Here is a 20,885-nt window from a genome sequence, read left to right on the forward strand (position 1 = left end):
TACTGAATGATAAAAATTATGAAAGCCTTTATTTCTTAAAATAATACCTGGCTATGTAACTATCTGTTTTGGTGAAAAAGAGATTCAGTGACACTGATGAAATGGTTAAGTTGTGTTCAATTCCCTTAAATTGAAATCCACCTTCTTTTTGAAAAATCCTTTTTCATATCATTATTTCTCTGTAGGAATCCTCTATTTCAGATAGGACAATGGACCTTTGGAAATTCCTTTAAGTTGCTCTCTTTCCATAGGTCATACTTCCTGTCCTCCAGATTATCTCAGTCATTTCACTTTATTTACATAGACTTCCTATGATTGTGCAGTCTCTCCTAGTATTGTGTCTGAACCTATTTTACAACAATTATACCATATTTAGCTTAATACCATTACATTACCATTACCATTATTGTCTATAGATGTTTATATGTAGGTCTAACCTCCCATGTGACCCTTAGCTCCAGTAAGGAAAGCTACCTATCACAAAATCACAAATATATTTTTACATGATTATCTCATGCATGTCCTGTTTTAGATATTACTCAAGTAATAAATGCGAGTTGTATGAATTTCTGCTTGAAAATTAAAAAAAAACATTTGAATTCTCATTTTGAAACTTGCCATAGTCACAAGAAATTTAGTTTAAGAGACATTTTAAAAGTCACTTTCAAACATTAAAAAATATATATGGCCTATATATGGCCCACATAAATTATTAGGGTATCTTTAATGATTATGGCTTCCTCTCCTTACCTTCAAAATGAATTTCTAGACAATAAGAAAAAGCATCTGATAAACCCACTTCGTAAGTGGCATATCACTTCACAGAATATAATTTCAATTGACTTTGAAAATCTATTTTCTCCCTTCACTTTTACCTAAGATAAGTTTGATGTCTCTTCAGTGTTGAAAGGGCAAAAACCCTTCATTTCTGTAGACTCAGAAGAGTGGATAATATAATCATTCCTCGCTATAATCATTCCTCACTAGCCTAAGAGCATTTTTTTTTGCATCAATGCTTTATAAAATAATGTGGTTTTTTTTCCCTGAATCTCTTCTTTTTTTTAAATACATCTTTCTCTTATTTAAGCCAAAGTGAGAAAAAAATTCAACATGTTAAAATATTAATGTTAATATTTCCATTTAAAATGTTGTATTTGAAATCTTTATACAAGCAAGTAGATTTGGTGCTAGCTTATCTTCTAATGGATGGTTAGAAACACTTTTGGACTACAGAACTTATAATATGCCTAATCCTACATTGCAAAAAAAGAAAGAAAAAAAATGTTACCTTAGGAAAATGGAGTGGAAAATAAAAGTTGAAATCACTTTGTTTCCTCTGAAAAATATTTAATCTGCCTTTAATTCTAAAGGACAAAATGGAGAGAAAATTTAAATTTAAGTCACATAATCACCCAAGAATGGTTCTAAGATTTTTTTTGTTCCTTGAAATTGGAAGCCAAGTAAGTTAATTAAATGCTGCCATGCCTTGAAGCTAAGAAGAATTGGAGTCTGACACATGGGCCTCTTTCCCCTCTGGAAAATATATCAGCTTTTGAGTTCTGCTTTGTTGAACAGCTGACCAAGCACTGTCCACAATAATACGCAGATAAAAATTTACCCCGCAAAGCACTGAATCTATACATGTCCAATCAGCATGCTCCATTAATTGACCCTTTCTTGATGGCTGCTGAAAGGAATGAATGGACCTCACGGAATTACTATTTGCTTTTCCCTGCAAGCTCCCCTATGACCAATAGAAGACCACAAATCAGTTTCCCAGGTTGCAGTTCTGTACTAAGGAGGAAAACAGTAGCAGACTCAAAGCACTTTGCTCCTTGGTTATAGAGTTCTGATTACTTCATAACATACTAAGTATTAATGTCAAAGTACTTGCTCGTATTTAATAGCCTAATGTGTCCATTAACTCTTCGCTTCTAAAACTTCACTTCATTACTCTTTTGATGATTTCATCTGTGCTCTGCCATGATTTCATTTTGAACTCTGAATCACTTCAAATCACAAAGGGTTAGGCTGAGATTGAATATAAAAGACAGGCCCAAAAGGTTCATTAACTTACAGTTGAATCTTCCTTATGTTGGATAATATACTTTTTCTAAACAACACTATGTCAATATACAGTCTAGTATTTTAAATATTATTTTACTCTCTAAACATTCTTCAAGATATAATGTATTTATGCATGTGTGTAGTTACATAAATGCAGTATCTTTCATACTATTTTCTTTCTTGGGTAAGATAAAATGAAAGTCACAACTAAACTTTGTATAGAGAGTCCTTTCTTAGAAATGATTGCCTCCATAATCCCTTCTTCATATCTATACTTTACAGATTTGTCATGAAAAATGGTAATAAGTCAGTATGATTGATGCAAGAATTATTAGTTTCTCTGAGTCTGTACAAATTTTCTAAAGAAATACTTTGGATAAAAATGATCATAATTACTTATATTTCCCTCAACTATCATCGTTTTGTATGGCGTCTGTCTGAAGAAAACTATTTCATTGGAAAGTACTAAATTAAATCCAAAATTCATTTTATTTAGATATATAAATATAGACTAAGGCTTACAAAATGTGCCGAGTCACATTAGAGATTCCATAGATGATTCCCTGTGGCAAGTGCTCAGTGTTGATGCGCAAATGATTTTCAGAAAGCAAACAAACAAAACCTTCTCTGAGAATTACCGTCAAGCACTAAGAAACTGAAGATTTCAAAGCAAGTTATTAGATATTGAACAACTTCAGTCCCTGTGCACAGCCTTTATACATTAGCACAGTTTTACACAGAGTAGGAGAATAAAAAATGACACCCAGTCCATACTTGTAATAATGATATAATTGCCTAATTTCAGAATTCATATAAAAATAATGTTTGGAGTGCTTTCATTAACAAAACTCTAAAATAAATCAACATGGAAACATAATATTTCCAGACTATAGAAACTCCATTATTAGATTTAATATTAGAAGCTTTTCAGCAACTCGTCATTCTAAAATGGTATCAAAGTTCCGATGGATCTGAGGTGGTTTTTCTAAAACTAATTGAGAAAATAAGTTAGGACTCATTACCATGCAGACGACCTGGGTTTCCATGTCAATTGTTAAATGAATATACACACTGGCATTTCCAACCTCTTATCTGTGAAATTACAAGGTGGATATTAAAAAAAGAAAGACAGAGATAGTTCTTCCAAAATCTAAATCCAAAATTCTAGTAGGTTTTAAAGTTCTGATCCTCTTGATCATCTTTGCTTTGGATCATCTTTGGAACTCCAAACACCAGGCACAATGGTCGCCCACAGGTGTGTATTTCAGGGGTCACATGACCAGCATGAGTATGATCAGAATCTATTTCTCCAGAGGTTTTTCCCCAAGGCCTCTGAGTGTCTTTTGGATTTAGCTTTATACTAGAAAGCAAAACATCCTGATATTTTTTCTAAGAAGTAGAATATTAAAATTAAAATAATAATAGTAATAAGTTGCATGTTATTCCTGAAAAAAAACTTTGAAAATGACTCAAATTGAAATTTACTTCCTCCTCACCCCTTGAAATTGGAATATGATAGTGCAGGACAATTGCAAACAGAGGCAAAATTCAGAACTTTGTGTAGAGGTAAGAATCAGACAGGGACAAGCAGGTAATTTTTGAGCATACCTAGATTATAACAGATTTAAAGAGCAAAGGAAAATCTCCCCTTTAGGATAATTCTTATTTTGTGAGTTGCAAAATTCCAATTTATACACAAGTGTCATAAGTTTTGGACACTAGAATTATTAGGCTATAAATTCTCATAACCAATGCAATAACATCAAATTTTATCAAGACAGTTTGAAATGAAATTCCAAGAAATCTCAAGATAAATAGCTTACTTAGGTAAATATTGATATAATTAGCCTCATACTATATGCTTAATTGTTAGTCGCTTCACAATTGAAAGTTTTATGGATTTTTTAATGCTTCAATTATCTTTATTTGATAGAGTCAGTCAGAAATTGAGAGGTAAGGGAGAGACAGAGACACAACTGCAGCACTGCTTCACCACTTGTGAAGCTTTTCCTCTGCAAATGGAGAACGGGGACTTGAACCTGGGTCCCTGTGCATTGTAACAGGTGTGCTCAATCAGGTGCGCCACCACCCAGTCCCAGTTTTATGAATTTCTGCCATAATAATAACTTGCTCAAAATGTACTTGGCTATTTTTATATATTAATATGTTCAGAGAATAGTGTGTGCAAATCTTAACAGAACGCACCGCAGTTCGCAAAGCCTTGTTACAGCTGCATACAGAGTCTCACCCATCCCTAAAATTTATGCAAGAAAAAAACCTTCACCTTTTCTTTTTCTTTCTTTCTTTCTTTCTTTCTTTCTTTCTTTCTTTCTTTCTTTCTTTCTTTCTTTCTCTTTCTCTCTTTTTTTTTTTTTTTGGAGTTTGCAACCTTGAAGTTCAGGAATTTAGGTGATCTATTCATGGTTAGTAAGCATGAATTTCTTCTTTCTTAGCTTCTTTTTCCTACACAATTTCTTATGGATCCAAAACTTACCAGGATAAATCAATCTCTTGGAAAGGGGGAAGTTGAGGGCCCAGTGGTTATATACCCAGTTAAGGGCACATAGTATGAAGCACAAGGACCTGCTCAAGGATCCAGGCTTGAACCCCTGCTCCCTACCTACAGGGGGACACTTCTCTAGCAGTGAAGCACTGAGCACAAGTGACAGCCTAGAGGCAAAAAATAAAATAAATAAAACTAAAAATAACAGGTAAAGCCCAAAATTAATAGAGAACAAAAGCAAGTCAACTGTGTATCTATATAGTTGTGCCAATGGAGGCTAAATCTTTTCAAACTACATTGTTATCTTGTGAGTTGCATATGTTCCGATGAATACATGTCTTCTAAATAAGGAAATTAGACTGAGGTATAAACCAATCGCCAACATTTTGACAGTGAATTTAGGCATGGGTATGAATCAAAGTGTTGCATTAAATATATTACTACAGCAAATGAAAAAATAGAAAAAGGAGTAGAGTTCCTTCATGTTTCATACAGAATAAGTTCTCTATCTATATCTCTAACTAAATATCCCAGACATCAGCCTATCTTGTTGTATCCTCACTCATTCATTCTGTTCCTTTTATCAAAGGAGGCTCTCCTGGTAAGATAAATGGGGGTGAGGATGGGACAGAATCCTTGGCCTCCATACTTCAGAGCAGTACACAATTGGTGCATATAAGTTGCATACGTTATAGTACAAGCAGCAAATCCCCGAGCTCCATCAGTCACGTATGGAGAAAAAAATTGGGGAGGGCAAAGAAAAATGGTGCATACAAGGCCACGATGGGGTGGGTGGTTATTGCAAATACCTCAAGCATCTGACACGCAAGACCAAGTGAATGAGTTTTGTCACAATAACAGAACGTGGGTTTCAGAGTCGCAGTAAGTTTGAGAATGTGAATGACTTCATGGCTTGTGTTTTTCAAGTCCACCGCCCCCTACAAATCAGTCATCAGTGCTTTTGAAACTTTGTGATCCCATTTAGCTTTTGAAAATAAAAATCAGAAAAACAATATTGAAACGAATTTCATTGTTTGGCTTAATTCAGGTATTCTTAATTCAGCAGTACCACAGACTTTATTGAGCAGTTGAAAATATACACAAGTAACAATAGTTTTCTCCCCCCTCTGCGTGTGTGTTGTGATTTGACTTTCTTCCAACTCATCAACCCAGTTTTGATTGTGAAAAGGGCACTTGTTTTCTAGAGTCACTGTGTATAGCTTGCTCAAGTACTGTGTCCACACTTCTTCCTTGCCATTGGTGAGGTTCTTAGCTTGCTTGGCTCAGGAAGAAAATTCTAGAAGGTTCCCAGAATCAATCCCCTAAGTTGTTCTTTCAGATTCTATTTCTCCATAGAGTTCTGCTAACTTTTTGAACTCGGGTCCCCAGTCTCCAAGGTACTGATAATCCTGGTCTGATTGCGTTGTTGCAGAATCCAGGGAGCTGATGGACCCAGCTTCTGACCTCTGACCTTCATAGGCATAAGTCTGAAGAGAGTCATAGGGAGGAACACTGGGGTCAAGGTCAGCTTCTGCTAGTCTCTGCTTAATGAACTCCTGAACGTCTATACTCTCCAGGGTGGACAACGTCTGGTGTCTAGGGGTGAGCTTCACTTCTGGTCGGATATCCCTGCGGTACTTGAGCTCCTCAGCTGCCGAAGGGTTCCTCAGAGCTGTGATGTCAAAGGCCTCAGTGTCCTCCTCGCCGCCCCCCTCATCATCATAGGTGACTACGTTCTCCCTCACATCCTCCTCCGATATGATCAGGGGCTCCTTTTTACTGCGTCTCAGAGTGATGAAAAGTACCACGATCGCTGAGAAAGAAATGGAAAGACGTGAAAAGTTAGACATGAGAAACGAAGGAACGTCTCAGAGATGGAACATCTATGAACTGATGGCTGATGCTCAGGCAGTGTGTGTGTGCCCATAAACAGAAAGAATGCAATCAGTACTGCTATCCAAGTATGGGATAACTTATAGTCTGCACGGAGAGCAGTGTGTAGCTAAAGAAAATGTAAATATTATGTGTGATGCATTTGCTTAGTGAAATACAGGATATAATGTTAGGTTTGTTGCTTAACTTCCCAGGAATTGCTTAATGAACATCTGAACATTCTGTACTCCCCAGGGTGTCTAGGAGTGAGCTTCACTTCTGGTCGGATATCCCTGTGGTACTTGAGCGCCTCAGCTGTTCTAAAAGCAATTCCTGATATATTTTGATTCCAAATATAGCTGCTATTAGCTAAGTTTGAATCTTGAGTGTTACAAGCACAGACATTTACCAGTAGTTAATGATTCCTTTATTTGCAAATCTATATAAGGGTTACCATATAATTAATTATGCACTCTGCATGTAATTAATTGTGGAGTTAATAAGGACAGTTTTAACTTTGAAAGGGGGGGTGTTGGCTACAGTTACGTAATGATGCCAGGGAAAAAAATGGACTAAAAATATACTGTCTAAAAAAGACTGTGGAACCGCGGAGGATAAGGTGTGCTTCTAATGAATCTGTATTTATTGCTCTGATGCTCAGATGGTTTTCAGGAGCAGATGGCATAGAGTAGATACTCCTTGAACGATTCCTATGTATCTCTGTGTAAGTGGTAACATGGCATTTTGTTAAGTGATTTTCACAAATAGTAATATTCTCAAGAGGAAAACAATACTTAAATAAGCTTATGGTTAACTAATTTTACATGAGAATGTTGCATGTTTTCAATCTCTTACTTTTTAATAATTGGGGGCGGGGAGAGAAAGAGAGAGAAAGGGAGAAATGAAAGCACTGCTCCATTCTATGTAATGAATGTTTGGGCTCCGACTAGGGGCCTCCCACATGCAGATCCTGAACTGTATTCACTGAGTCACCTGCCCTGATATGGGATTTAGTTATTTATTTTTAATTGGATAGGACAGAGAGAAACTAAGAAGGGAGGGGAGACAGAGTGACGGAGAGAAAGACACCTGCAGACCTGCTTCCCTACTAGTGAAGTTTCCCTTTTATAGGTGGGGAGTGGGGACTTCAGCCCAGGTCTGTGAGCTGAATACATGCAGTTAACCAGGTGTGACACTGCCCATCCCCCCTGCCATGATTCTTTTGTTTGTTTGTTTGTTTAAACATTTTGAAGTCAATGAAAATGTTTCAATAAATTCTAAAATTTGATTTGTTTTAAGATAAAGAGTGATAATAGCAACATGTTATACTTGTAATGATTTGAGAGTTAAAGCCTAAACGATGTGAAGTTCAATCCTAAATGACTTAATAATTAGATGCTAATTTAAAAAGTAACAGTCAGGGGGTGAGGCTGTGGCGTACCAAATAGAGAGTGCTATCATACTATCATACACACACCGAGGTTCAGCTGGATCACCTGGCCCCAGCCCTCTCCCACAACATACACACACACACACACACACACACACACACACACACACACACTCAAAAGCACAGCTCTGTAGGGAGAAGTTTTCAAAGCAATGGAGCAGTGTCTCCCTTTCACTCACCCTCTAACTCTCTCTCTCCATTTCTGTCTCTATCAGAAAAAGAAAGAATAAATGGCCACCAGGGATGGTTGGAATCATGCAGGCACAGAGCTTTATCAATAGTCTGGTAAAAAAAACAAAACAAAACAAACAAAATGCCTAGCAGTCAAATGAGTTTATTCAAATGATTTCCCACTATCTTCTCTACAGCTTAGAATACCAATCTAGTCATGTTTAACAGGGTTCTTCTTTTTGTAGTGGACCCCTTAAGAAACTAGAGTGGGACAGAGCCACGAAACTGTAAAAGAAATAAACAATATAGAAAGTGTCTTCCTTTGTTCAAAATCACAAATAATTCCTGATGTTTTGAGGTTTGATTTTATAATCTGGGTTGATATGTGATTTAACTAGTGTATTTTTTTTTTATTTAAGAAAGAATTAATTAACAAAACCATAGGGTAGGAGGGGTACAACTCCACACAATTCCCACCACCCAATCTCCATAACCCACCCCCTCCCCTGATAGCTTTCCCATTCTCTATCTCTCTGGGAGCATGGACCCAGGTTATGACCCATTTTTATCTGGTTTGTTTTTTTGTGAAAGATACCTGATCTGTGTCTAGGTATGTGTGTGTGTGTGTGTGTGTGTGTGTGTGTGTGTGTGTGTGTGTGTGTGTGTGTGTGAGAGAGAGAGAAATTGAGAGGGGAGAGGCAGACAGGGAGAGAGAAAGATAGACACCTGCAGACGTGCTTCACTGCTTGTGAAGAGTTCCCACTGCAGGTGGGGAGCCGAGGCTCAGACTCAGATCCTTGCTTGGCTTCACAGCACTATGCGTGCTTAACAGGTATTCACCACCTGGCCCTCAGGGTCACGCTCTTAAGCAAGAAACTAAGGGTTAACTTCTCTAGCTGAATAAGCTGGAGACAACCTTCCTCCTCCCTCCTCTCATCTGTATAAATGGGACTTTCTGGTAAAAGTAATCAATTTGACCTTCGCCAGCTGCCAGTGAACTCTATCCCATCTGCTCAAAGGGTCTGAGAGCAAAACCCGCTAAAGAGCAAAACTAAGTGTTCCCTCTTCATGTAGAAAAGAAAAAATAAAATAACCTGTTAAGCTTGTTGCTATGAGTTACTGTGGGAAAGTTGATAAAAGTATAAAAAGCCAAATGCCACTGTCAGGTTTGGGGGGCTCTAAGCCTTCTGGGTCAATAATGTCAGCATGAAATAAATACTGCTTCCTGCCTAATTGGCTTGGTGTGTCCCATCTCTCTGCCTGAGACTCCATTCCATAACAGTACATAAGCTGCCTTCCAAGTAGAGGAGGCAGGGCTGGAGCCTGTGACACACTTAACAAAGCAGCCCACACTATCCCAGTGAGATAGTTGCCAGTCTGTGTTTGACTACAATTTTAAACACATTTGATGATATTGTTTGATGTAAGAAAATCAAAGTGAATTGAGTTTCATAAAATTATTTGATATATGAAGGAATTCCAATTTGGAGAGAATTTTTCATTTTTGTCATTTCATATTTTCATTAATTTCAATTTTACTTTATGTAAAATTGATATTCAAAACTTGAAGTTGCATACAACTTGCATTTGAATGTATTTTCTGCTGATAGTAGATAAGATAATCACAGCCACTTTTTACAAATAGTTAACAGGAAATACTTTTCAATAAAGAAAATATTAATTTTATAGTTAATTTAGTTGTAAAAGTTGTATGTCATTTCAGGTTTGCAAAAAATTTTAAATACATCTTTACTACCTCAGAAGTTGATTATTTTCCCTTAAAAATTATAAGTTCACACATGTATCAACCTTGTTTTAAAATAGCAGACAAGTACATTCTGAGTTCATTGTCTAGATATCTTCAGAATAATTTAAAAAATAATAATAATAATGCCATGGCATGGAAAGTACAAATTGCACTACTGATAGTGATTGTTTAAACTCAAACTTAAGAAATTTTCTGCATAGGCCGAGTGGTAGGTAGCGCAGGGGGTTAAGCTCGCATGGCTTGAAGCGCATGGACTGTCTTAAGGATCCAGGTTTGAGCCCCCAGCTTTCCACTTGTGGGGGAGGGGGATGTCGCTTCACAAGTGGTGAAGCAGGTCTGCTGTGTCTATCTTTTCCTTCTCTGTCTTCTCCTCCTCTCTCAATTTCTCTCTGTCCTATCTGACGACAGCAACAACAACAATAATAATAATAACAATGATAAACAACAAGGGCAACAAAAGGGAAAAGATAGCCTCCAGGAGTGATGGATTCCTAGTGCAGGCACTGAACCCCAGCAATAACCCTGAAGGCAAAAAAAAAAGTGCCACCTTTGATTAAGTAGAAAATTTACTTAAAACATATATTTGAATTTCAAAGTCAAGAGTAAACATACCAAATGCCACCTTCATATTACTTCATGAATAATATCATTCTATTTTGCATTATACATCTTAATATATGCTTGTATTAATAATTTTCAAATAACTTTTAAAAGTTGTATTTTAGTATACAAAGATTATTTTATGATGGCAACTGGAAAAAAAAGAAGGCAAAGTATTTATTATAATTATTATTATTTGCATCCATGAAGATCCATTCTATATAAAGGTCTAAGTGGTCACCTTTCAGAATAACAGGTTATTGCAAGGACACTGACTTTTATTCTTTGTGTGTTAACACTAGTGGGATCAATGCTTGTGTTTATTTTATTTTCTGGTTTTGGCTTCTTTGAAATCCTTTCATTCTGTTTTTCAAAGACAAAAAGTAATATGCTTTGGGGAGTCGGGTGATAGCACAGTGGGTTAAGCGCACATGGCACAAAGCTCAAGGGCTGGCATAAGGATCCTGGTTCGAGCCCCTGGCTCCCCACCTGCAGGGGGGGTCACTGCATGAGCAGTGAAGCAGGTCTGCAGGTGTCTGTCTTTCTCTCCCCCTTTCTTGTCTTCCCCTCCTCTCTCTATTTCTGTCCTATCCAACAACAATAACAATAATAATAATAACAACTACAATGATAACAAGGGCAACAAAAGGGGAAAAAATAGCCTCCAGGAGTAGTGGATTCATAGTGTAGACACCGAGCCCCAGAGATAGCCATGAAAGCAAAAAAAAAAAAAAAAAACCACTGAGAGTGGTAGATTTATCTTACAGTCACTGAGCCCCATTGATAACCCTGGTGGCAATAAGATTATGAATCAGCAGTTGTAGTCAATCAATCTATAAATACCTACAGTGTGAAAGCCTCAATTTCTCAGTTTCTGTTTCTTCTCCCACCCATTCTGTGAATAGCACTGCAACTAGCCAGCCTTTGTTTTGGTGCAACAAATCTTTCTGCTCCATTTTGTGAAATTTTTGGCACTTTATTTCACTTCTGAGACTCACTATTATATGTTTTGTCCTCTCTGATAAAGTTTTTCCCTTTGGCTTTGATGGCGCTTAACTCATTGTCTGCCTCCTTCCCTGATTCCATTATATGACTCTTCCTTTCAGACTTTACACTTTGGGATCACACCTGAGTTTAAGACAGTGCAGTTCTAGTCTCTATTATGGTTTGCTTTACTAAATTCAAACATATAATGAACTTCTGCTATCCTGAGGTCAAGGAAGTTCTCTATTTAGCAAGACATGAAAAGTCTTCTTTGACATCATTCTAACTTAGGCAAGTGGCTCATTTATTCAGAATTGCTTTTTCTTCAATAATTATTTATTGGCCCAGGAGGTAACACAAAGGTGCAAAAGTAAAATCCTGATTCCAATTCCCACCATCACACTTGCTATAGCAAGACTATGATTTGCTCTCAAAAATAAATGCATACTGGGGGGACCAGGAGGTGGCACACCAGGTAAGAGCACATATTACCAAAAGCAAGGACAGAGGGTCAAGCCCTGCTCCCCACCTGCAGGGCGTCCATTTCACTACTGCTGAAGCAGACCTGCTGGTGACTCTCTTTCTCTTTCTCTCTTTATCTCCCCATTCTCTCTCCTCTGTCTTATCTAATAAAACTAGGAGGGTTGAGGAAGGCCACCAGGAGCAGAGATTTCATAGTGCTGGCACCCAGCCCCAGCAATAACCCTAACGGCAATAATAATAATAAACAACTATTAAATAAATGCATATTTTAAAATTACTCTCTATTTTTAGTCTTTGGGAACATATTTCTGCCCTAAATCACTTATTTGTCTACTGAGGTGGACTCTCAAGAAAATCCACTTTATGTTTTGGTAAATAATTTCATTCCGGGACCTGTGTCATGTGGTCCAGCTCTGCTGTTTTCATCCCAAACGTCGCATCATTTTTCTTGCTGCAGCTACACACTTTGCCTGTCTAAACTGTCTTCTGTCTGAGCAGCACGATGGTACCATTTCCTTGACAGCTTTGCCCCGCGCTTTCTGGTCATTGTGATCTGTTCTCTACTCCTTTCTCCGTCACTGATTTATTTACTTATTTCAAAATGTCAATCTTATGATGATACGCTATTACTTGCAACTTTTCTTTACACTCCTAGGATAAAGCCCTCCATTTGTATCATGCCCAATGAAGCAACAAACTGTCTTCCTTGTGGTCAAAACAACCATTCAACTTTTCAGCCTGGTTCTGCCTTGCTCTCCATTCCCTTGGTACAGATCATTTGTCCTCTGTGCCACGAATAAAATGGGAACATTTCTTGCAAGAATATCTCTGTCTCACAGAGGTACACAGTTTCCTTTCTTTTTATGTGTGCACTGTACCAAGAAAAGAGAAGAAAGCTAAGCTTGCTAAGAAAATGGCAGAACACAGAGGACAACAACGGAGAGGAAATTATACGCCCACTTGTAACTAGAAAGAAGAATTTTTACATTTTCTTTCTTCTTAAAAAAAGCCACACCTGGATTTGCCATCTTACATCAAATAAAGAGTTTATAGTAATATAAATTTCAAAGGCAGTTCTGAAATGGTTTAACTACTGAAAAGCACTACAAGTTTTGGGAAAGCAGTCTATACTTTATAAGATTGAAATAGAACCCAAATCTCAAATTCACATTACTTTTAATCAAATTTAATAGCTCTAAGGACAAAATTACCTAGACTTAATAATTTCAAGTGCAGTTATCATTGAATATTTACTTATACTGTACACTACTGAAAGTTTTTGCTAGAAATCTGTTTTATATGGCATTCAGATTAATTTTAGAATGAAGTCACTTATGATTCTTTCTCTAAATTGTATAAGCCCTGCCAATATAGGACTTAGAATATTTACATAACCATTACAATTCTTTCTAAAATAGGTCCTTTCCTAAGGGATGCTTTCTGTTCTACTCATTTTTTCTTCTAATAGCCAAACTCTGTATTCTTTTTGAAGATTTATATATTTTATGAGAGAGAGTGAGAGAAAGAGAGAGAGGGAGAGAGAGAGAGAGGGCAAGGGAGAGAGAGAGAATTCAATTTGGCACATGAGAGTTGAGGGATCAAACCTGGGACTCTCATACATGCAAATCCTGTGCTCTACCCATGAGCAATCTCTCAAACTCAACTATCCCAACTCTTCCATCACATTATAATCATATTGATTATGGTGTCAGGAAAGTGAATTCAAATGGACTCTGTTTGACAAGGTTTTGTAATCCACACTTTACATTTCAAATTCTGAAATTCTGTCATAATCAAATTTGAGGGCTTTAATCTCCCTCTCTCCCTCCCTGGATGCATTGCTGGTGAGTGACTGAGGGATGCATTCAGAACCGCCATCAATCAACAGCGCGATTTCACTGGACTTACCTAGAAGAATGACAACACAGAGAAGAATAGCGATTAAGGCCCCTGTACTCAACCCCGCAGAGGACAGGAACGCTTCTGCATGGCAAGTCCGCACACGCCCATCTCTCTCACATGCACAAACCCTGATGGTGAGGGTGCTGCTGCTGCTGAGAGAGGGGATTCCACCATCAGAGATCATAATGGGGAGATAATACACATCCTGCATAGTTCGACTAAATCTCCTCCGCCTTGTCAGAATGCTGGCTGTGTTATCTATGACAGACACAAGCAAAACAAAATGTGCTTAGTAAAGGGACCATTAAAGATTCACATTTCCTTTAATGGATAAAATGAGTATGTGTGATCTGTTCTTTCACTATATGAAATGGCAAGGAGACATCAAGGGGCTATCATCCATGTGTAACTAATACGGTTTCCCCAATCATAAGAACTCTTGGCAAAATGAATAGAATCCATTCTAAAAGAGAGGGGGAGATAGACAAAGACAGAGGAGGAAGCAGACAATCAACATTTTGGACAGGGACTTAATAGTCAAATGATTAAAGAGACTACAAACGGCTTAAAGCTAGGGATAAGGGTGGGATTCAGGGGGCCTAAGTAGTCCCTAGCCCAGTCCTGTGACTCTGAAAGTTACAGAAAGCTATAACTTAGGAGACTTCTGCATTATTTTCAAGCACAAAAAAACCTTAAGGGCTCCTAGTATGAATGATATACAATACTCATGGAGGCCCCACATAGATTTGTTTAGACTTTGTTATCATTTATGTTCTTTTTGTTATTGTTTCTCATACTAGTGGCCATACTTCTTGCAGAAATTCCTCTGCACAAACTGTTCCCTTCAGAGTGAACAAAAACAGTGGATAAGTTCAGGACAAATGACACAGTTCATTCTGTTTTAATGTGCTTTAAAAATATTCTGCCTGCTAATACATCCCTAAGTGATATATTTTGATTAACCCATACAAATTCAAAAGGCTGAAGACTGAAAGAACTTATGAGAGAAATACCAATTATATTATACAGAATTATTAATCAAATAAAAAACTTGTGTATTCAAGAGGAAACTGTCCCCAAATCAAGATGCCAGAATAATACCACAACACAACTCAAGGACATTGCCTAGACTGTCTCAAACCACAATGTCTACTGTCATTTCACTGATTGAACTCCAATCAGTATTGGTGTCCTCAAGGATATTCTGCTCACGGTTATCTTAGTGTATCTTTACTTCACTCTTGCATGCCTGTCAAGTGAGAGACATTTTTGTGGTACACTTCAAAGAATAGTTAGATCCCCCGCACGGGATGTCTGTATACTGCCTAGCTGGTCACACTGAGATATTATCAATGGCATACTTCAGCAAGGTGAAAAGGTTCCACACTTGCCACTGGAAGCAGATGAAAATGATGGGCAAGTTTAGTTACAGAGACGAAGAACTTAGTGATTAACAAAAGAGTCATTAAAATCACATGCTAGGAGTCCGGCAGTAGCGCAACGGGTTAAGCGCCTGTGGCACAAAGCACAAGAACTGGCTTGAGGATCCCAGTTCGAGCCCCCAGGTCCCCACCTTCAGGGGAGTCACTTCACAGGTGGTGAAGCAGGTCTGCAGGTGTCTCTCTTTCTGTCCCCCTCTCTGTCTTCCCCTCCTCTCTCCATTTCTGTCTGTCCTATCCAACAATGACAACATCAACAATAACTACAACAATAAAACAACAAGGGCAACAAAAGGGAATAAAAAAATAAGTATTTTAAAAAACCCTGCATGCTAGCTCACATCCTCAATCTGTCTAATCCTTCTTTATGCTGCTAAGGTCTACAGATGTGAGTCTTAATGGAATACTCCCTTAAGCACCCTGCCCTCTAATCTCCTGTTTAGAGGTAGAGCTACTGAATGCCTACCTGCTACAAGAACAATGATTTAACTATTTTTTCACTATTTAGTCAAGCCACATCTACATTTATAGATATTTATTAATTACTTCTATTCTGAATTGGAATGTTCTTGCTCAATATGCTTATGATATACAAACATAACACACCACTTATGCTAGACACAATACAATACCCTTCAGGTATATTTTCTTTTTTTTTAAATATTTATTTTTGTTGCCCTTGTTGTTTTATTGTGGTAGTTATTATTGTTGTTGTTGTTGTTGGATAGGACAGAGAGAAATGGAGAGAGGAGGGGAAGAGAGAGAGGGGGAGAGAAAGATAGACACCGCCTGTGAAGCGGCTCCCCTGCAGGTGGGGAGCCGGGGTTCGAACTGGGATCCTTATGCCGGTCCTTGTGCTTTGCGCCACCTGCGCTTAACCCGCTGCACTACAGCCCGACTCCCCAGGTATATTTTCTTAATTGCAAATTAATGCAATAGAAAAGTAATTATTTACATATTTGATATGATATATAAATCATAAAGTTTATATATTTATGTAAAATGCATGTGTATAACTGCATATATACATCTAAGTGAACATATATTTGATATATTGAAAGTTTCACGTAAGGCATAAATGATATGATATTATAAAATGTATTGTTATCTAGTGGAAGCGGTATTTCTAAACTGTATCACTTTTCTATTCCAAAGGAGGTTTCAGAATAGAGAAAGAAGAAAGGGGGGAACCTATGCATTATTATATAACAATATCATCACAGGTATGTTCACTGAAAACCTCTCCTTTGGGGCAGCATTTCTATTTATTATAAAACATTAGATCATGACACATATAAGTGTGTCCATGTTAGTTCTCAGCACAAGGGAAAAGACTGCTGTTGATCCCCTGAAGAAAAGACAGACCTAAGGCAAGGCCCCTGATCTCAGTGCTCATGAATAATCATTTGAGAAATGGCATGATACCATGCATGATAGAGAGAGGGTGCCACTTCTAGGACTCTGACCGAATAGACAATGTCCTTTCTTAATCTGAAAGCAAGCTCTCTTTCGGCATGATTATCAGCATTGTAATCAAAAGCATGATCAACATCAAGAAAGCAGGAAAGTCAGAATGTGTCTCTAGTGTACCTTAGCTCTAAAATAGAAAACTCTCAGACATGGAAACATAAAAAAAAAAAAAAAAACATTCTTTCTTTTTTTTCAGCTGAAGCTTTGACTTTTGAAAAGAAAAGAAGATTCAGGAAGCAAAGAACTTCCCACCTAGAAAGGCTTAGCACAGCAGAATAATGAGCTCTTGACAAGGGATACTGTGCAGCTCACCGGAACTGTGAAAAACGTACTTGGCAGAAAACTCACTGAACATGAACAAGAAAACTTTGAGCTCAAATGAAAGGAATAAAAGTGATATAAATACATATAAATGTACAAGTATATAAATATATGTGTGTGTATATATATTTATTTTTTGTTTGTTTAAAAGAGATTTTTTGCCAGAATTGCAAAATGAGGTAACAAGGGTAACAAAAATTTCTAAACTCAAGTATATTATTAAGGATAAACAAGCCAGAGTAAAGTGATAGTATCCTGGTTCAGTAAAAACACTGTCAAACCTGAGACCCGAAGGTCCCGGATTCAATCCCCAGGTACCATCATAAACTAGAGTGGAACAGTGTTTTTCTCATTTCCCTCTCTGTATCTGATTAAAATAAAAAATAAGTACTATATTAAAAATTTAAATAAATACACAAGCCAAGTAACACACACACATATATTTATATACTACATGTTTATGACTAATTCCTGTACAAAGGCATAATGACAAGATAAACTATGTGTTGGGTGAGAAGTGGAAATTATGAAAGTCAAATAAAGGACAATTTCCTATAGTGTACGACAAAGCTTATTTTTATTTATTTATTTTTCATTTTTGCCTCCAAGGTTATCACTGGAGCTTGGTGCCTGCACTACAGAGCCACTGCTCTTACACAGCCATTTTTTCGATTTTTTGGATAGAATAGAGAGAAATTGAGAGTGGATGAGGAAGATAGGGAGAAAGAGAGACAACCCATAGACCTGCTCCACTACTTGTGAAGCAACGCTCCCTGTAGGTGGGGGCGAGGGGGATACAGGGGCTTGAACCAGGATCCTTGAGCAGGTGGGTCCTTGCTCTTTGTACTACATGCACTTAGCCCATTGCACCACAGCCCAGCGCCCAAAAGTTAAATTTTTAATTCTAGCTCTCAGTATTCTGGATGGCAAGAGGATCTTACAGACTACTTGGAAATACAACTAATACAACTAATGTATTAGACTAGGCCTTAAGGAAATTGTTAACAATAAACTTAACCAGGTGCCCAGCCCTCGATGAATTCCTGACTGCCCCAGCAACTATATCTTCAGTGTAATATGGAAAGAGCCTTGAATGCTTTTGTTTTTAAAAAGAAATACATATACAATAATAAATAACAACAAAGACATAGTATGATAAACTATTATACATATATATATTCCATTTCTTCCTCAAATATATATATATATATAGATATATATATGTCTGCGTGTGTGTGTGTGTGTGTGTGTGTCTGTGTGTGTGTGTGTGTCTGTGTGTGTGTGTGCAGATAGGAAGAAGTTTGCCAGGTAGATATAAAATGTCTCACTCTTCTAGGCACCATTGCGAAGATTGTAAAAGAACTGAAAGTGGAGTCCTTTGAAAAGCAAAATTCATTTTGGCAGCTACACTAATTCCAGGAAGTTTACAATTGACTATTTGGGGGGGGGGGATCTTTTACAAAACAGCTTATACTATAAAAATATTTATCTGAATAGATCGGTACATTTTCAACCTCTTTATCATCACAAGACAGGAGTCTACAGCATTTACTATAATGCAAGAAGCATTCTGGCTCGAGAGTTCATTCTTTTTTTGAACAAGAATTATTTATTACTTTTCAGCTCTGTATTATGCCTGGGACTTTGGAGCCTCAGGCATGAAAGTCATTTCGCATAACCATTGTTCTATCTACCACCCCTACAAACAAGCAGTATGCATCCTACTATGTCTTTGAAAGATCTTATATGATTTTGAAAGATCTTGTATGATCTAAGCTATATGCTACGTCTGCAAGTGGCAATGCACTTTAAGTTAAAGAGGGATGCTTTGAGAATACTTCTTGGGGCAAAATTCAAATCTCACATTAAAGTCTTAAATTATCAAATGTCTTGAAAAATATTGCAGCTATATGTGCTTCAAAAATCTTAACTTGTCAGACACCCATACAACCTTATCATTTAAATAACCCCCTGTGTGACTACTTAGTTATAAAGCTATACTTTAGCTCAAGAAAACCCTGACAGATAGATAGTGAATGTAATATTACTGATTGGGCTGAGGAGGAAATTAAAATATTCTTAGAATCAAATGAAAATGAAGACATGAGCTCTCAATATGACTCTAGGTGAACAACAGTAACATTTGAGATTCTCAGATATGGCTCTCTAATTGAGCTACACCTTTTATTTTCCAACATTCATCTGTCTAAAGAGAAAGCAAGAAAATAGAATTTTTATCGCGAGTTGGGAGGTAGCGCAGCGGGTTAAGCGCACGTGGCGCAGCGCAAGGACCAGCGGAAGTTCCGATCTCGGTTGGAGCCCCGGTTCCACACCTGCAGGGGCTTCGCTTCACAGGCAGTGAAGCAGGTCTGAAGGTGTCTTATCTTTGTCTCCCCCTCACTGTCTTCCCCTCCTCTCTCTATTTCTCTCTGTCATATCCAACAATGACGACATCAATAACAATAATAATAGCTACAACAATAAAACAACAAGGACAACAAAAGGGAAAATAAATAAAATTTTAAAAAAGAAAACAGAATTTTTGTTTCACTCTGGCAGAAAAATATACGACTTCATATTTTCATTTCTTTCTTGTTTTCTAACAGAAGTAAGATGCACTTGTAATTTAATTATTTTAAGAGCCCATGTGTGAAATAAAAGTCTTACATAATAGGCCCTGGATAAACAGTGAACTAGATGACACTCAGCAGGACTTTGTCGCCTGTTAGTTTCCTTATTATATTGATTTGTATTAAGAACTTAAAAGCAAAATAAATACATTTGTCTTGCAATACTTTAGCACCCTGATCTTCTTAGGCTCTTTACCGAAAATCTATTTCTTTTCTCATGCTTCTTGATACCCCCCTTCTAATCTCAGAATTGGACTTATCTCAGTGTTCCACACTAGATTTTGTCTGTTCATTCAAGTTTGTAAATATCCTCTTGACCTAACTTGTGTATCTGCCAACCACAAATATATGATCCAACTTGTCATTATGTTCTTAGTTGCACCCTGGAAGGTCATCTCTTTGACCATCTGCTACATGCTCTCCTGATAAATTTTAAATCCCAGATAAGCACAACCATTCATTGTCTTAGGGTTTTTGTTGAAGATTTATCAGTGATGCCAGTAAAATCGTTGTAATCAACTTCATTGATTTCACCGAGACTTTAGAGCAATTTAGACTATATTTCCAAAGGGAATTAGCAATCAATAGTAATATCACTCTCTATCAGATACCATGCAGTCACTAGTTTTTGCTTCACTGTTTTCTTTGGAGCTCTGTTTTCCTATTCACAATAAAGAACATGTCTTTTTTTTTTTAAATAAATCTAACATATTATTACTATTTAAAACCACATTTGAAACTGCTCAGTTCCTTTTTGCCATTGATTTTTTCTCTTTATATCCAAGACTGTGTATTAGAGACAAATGAAAATATAAATGCATATGAAAAGTATGAATCTTGAAGAATCAGCAGATCTTCTCATGAATACTGCACAGGAATTTACCTAAGAGTGTTCTGTTGGTGGGGAGGTTGACAGAGAAAAAAAAAATGAGGTTGTAAAAATAGAGATCAACCCCAAATACAAAATAATTCATAAACATGTCACAATAATATAATAGTTGCAGAAATAAGCAAAACTCTAGCAGCTTGAAAGACAACAATATTCAACCAAAGAAAACCCCTCTATTCATTATTGTTATAAATATGTGGTATAGTTGTATTAGTACAGGATACGTAAGTCAAGGTAGAGGTGATTATATTGGAATCATTAAATAATAATAAACACTGAAGGAAATTATAAGAATATATCCTTAGAAATATTTAAAGAATGAACACATAATCCTCC

The 20,885-nt window shown here is 37.1% G+C and overlaps 1 protein-coding gene across 1 annotated transcript in view; it reads right to left on the reverse strand.

Moving 5' to 3' along the window:
- Positions 1 to 5,628: 5,628 nt before the first annotated feature.
- The window catches only part of CDH18 (cadherin 18), a 550,225-nt gene continuing 534,968 nt past the window's right edge, over positions 5,629 to 20,885 (reverse strand). Inside the window, 2 exon segments of the mRNA XM_007532688.2 lie at positions 5,629 to 6,383; positions 13,807 to 14,058. Of these exon segments, the coding sequence (XP_007532750.2) occupies positions 5,893 to 6,383; positions 13,807 to 14,058 (743 nt within the window). The 3' untranslated portion in view covers positions 5,629 to 5,892.

Source organism: Erinaceus europaeus, chromosome 5 (assembly GCF_950295315.1).
Source record: "Erinaceus europaeus chromosome 5, mEriEur2.1, whole genome shotgun sequence".
NCBI lineage: Eukaryota > Metazoa > Chordata > Mammalia > Eulipotyphla > Erinaceidae > Erinaceus > Erinaceus europaeus.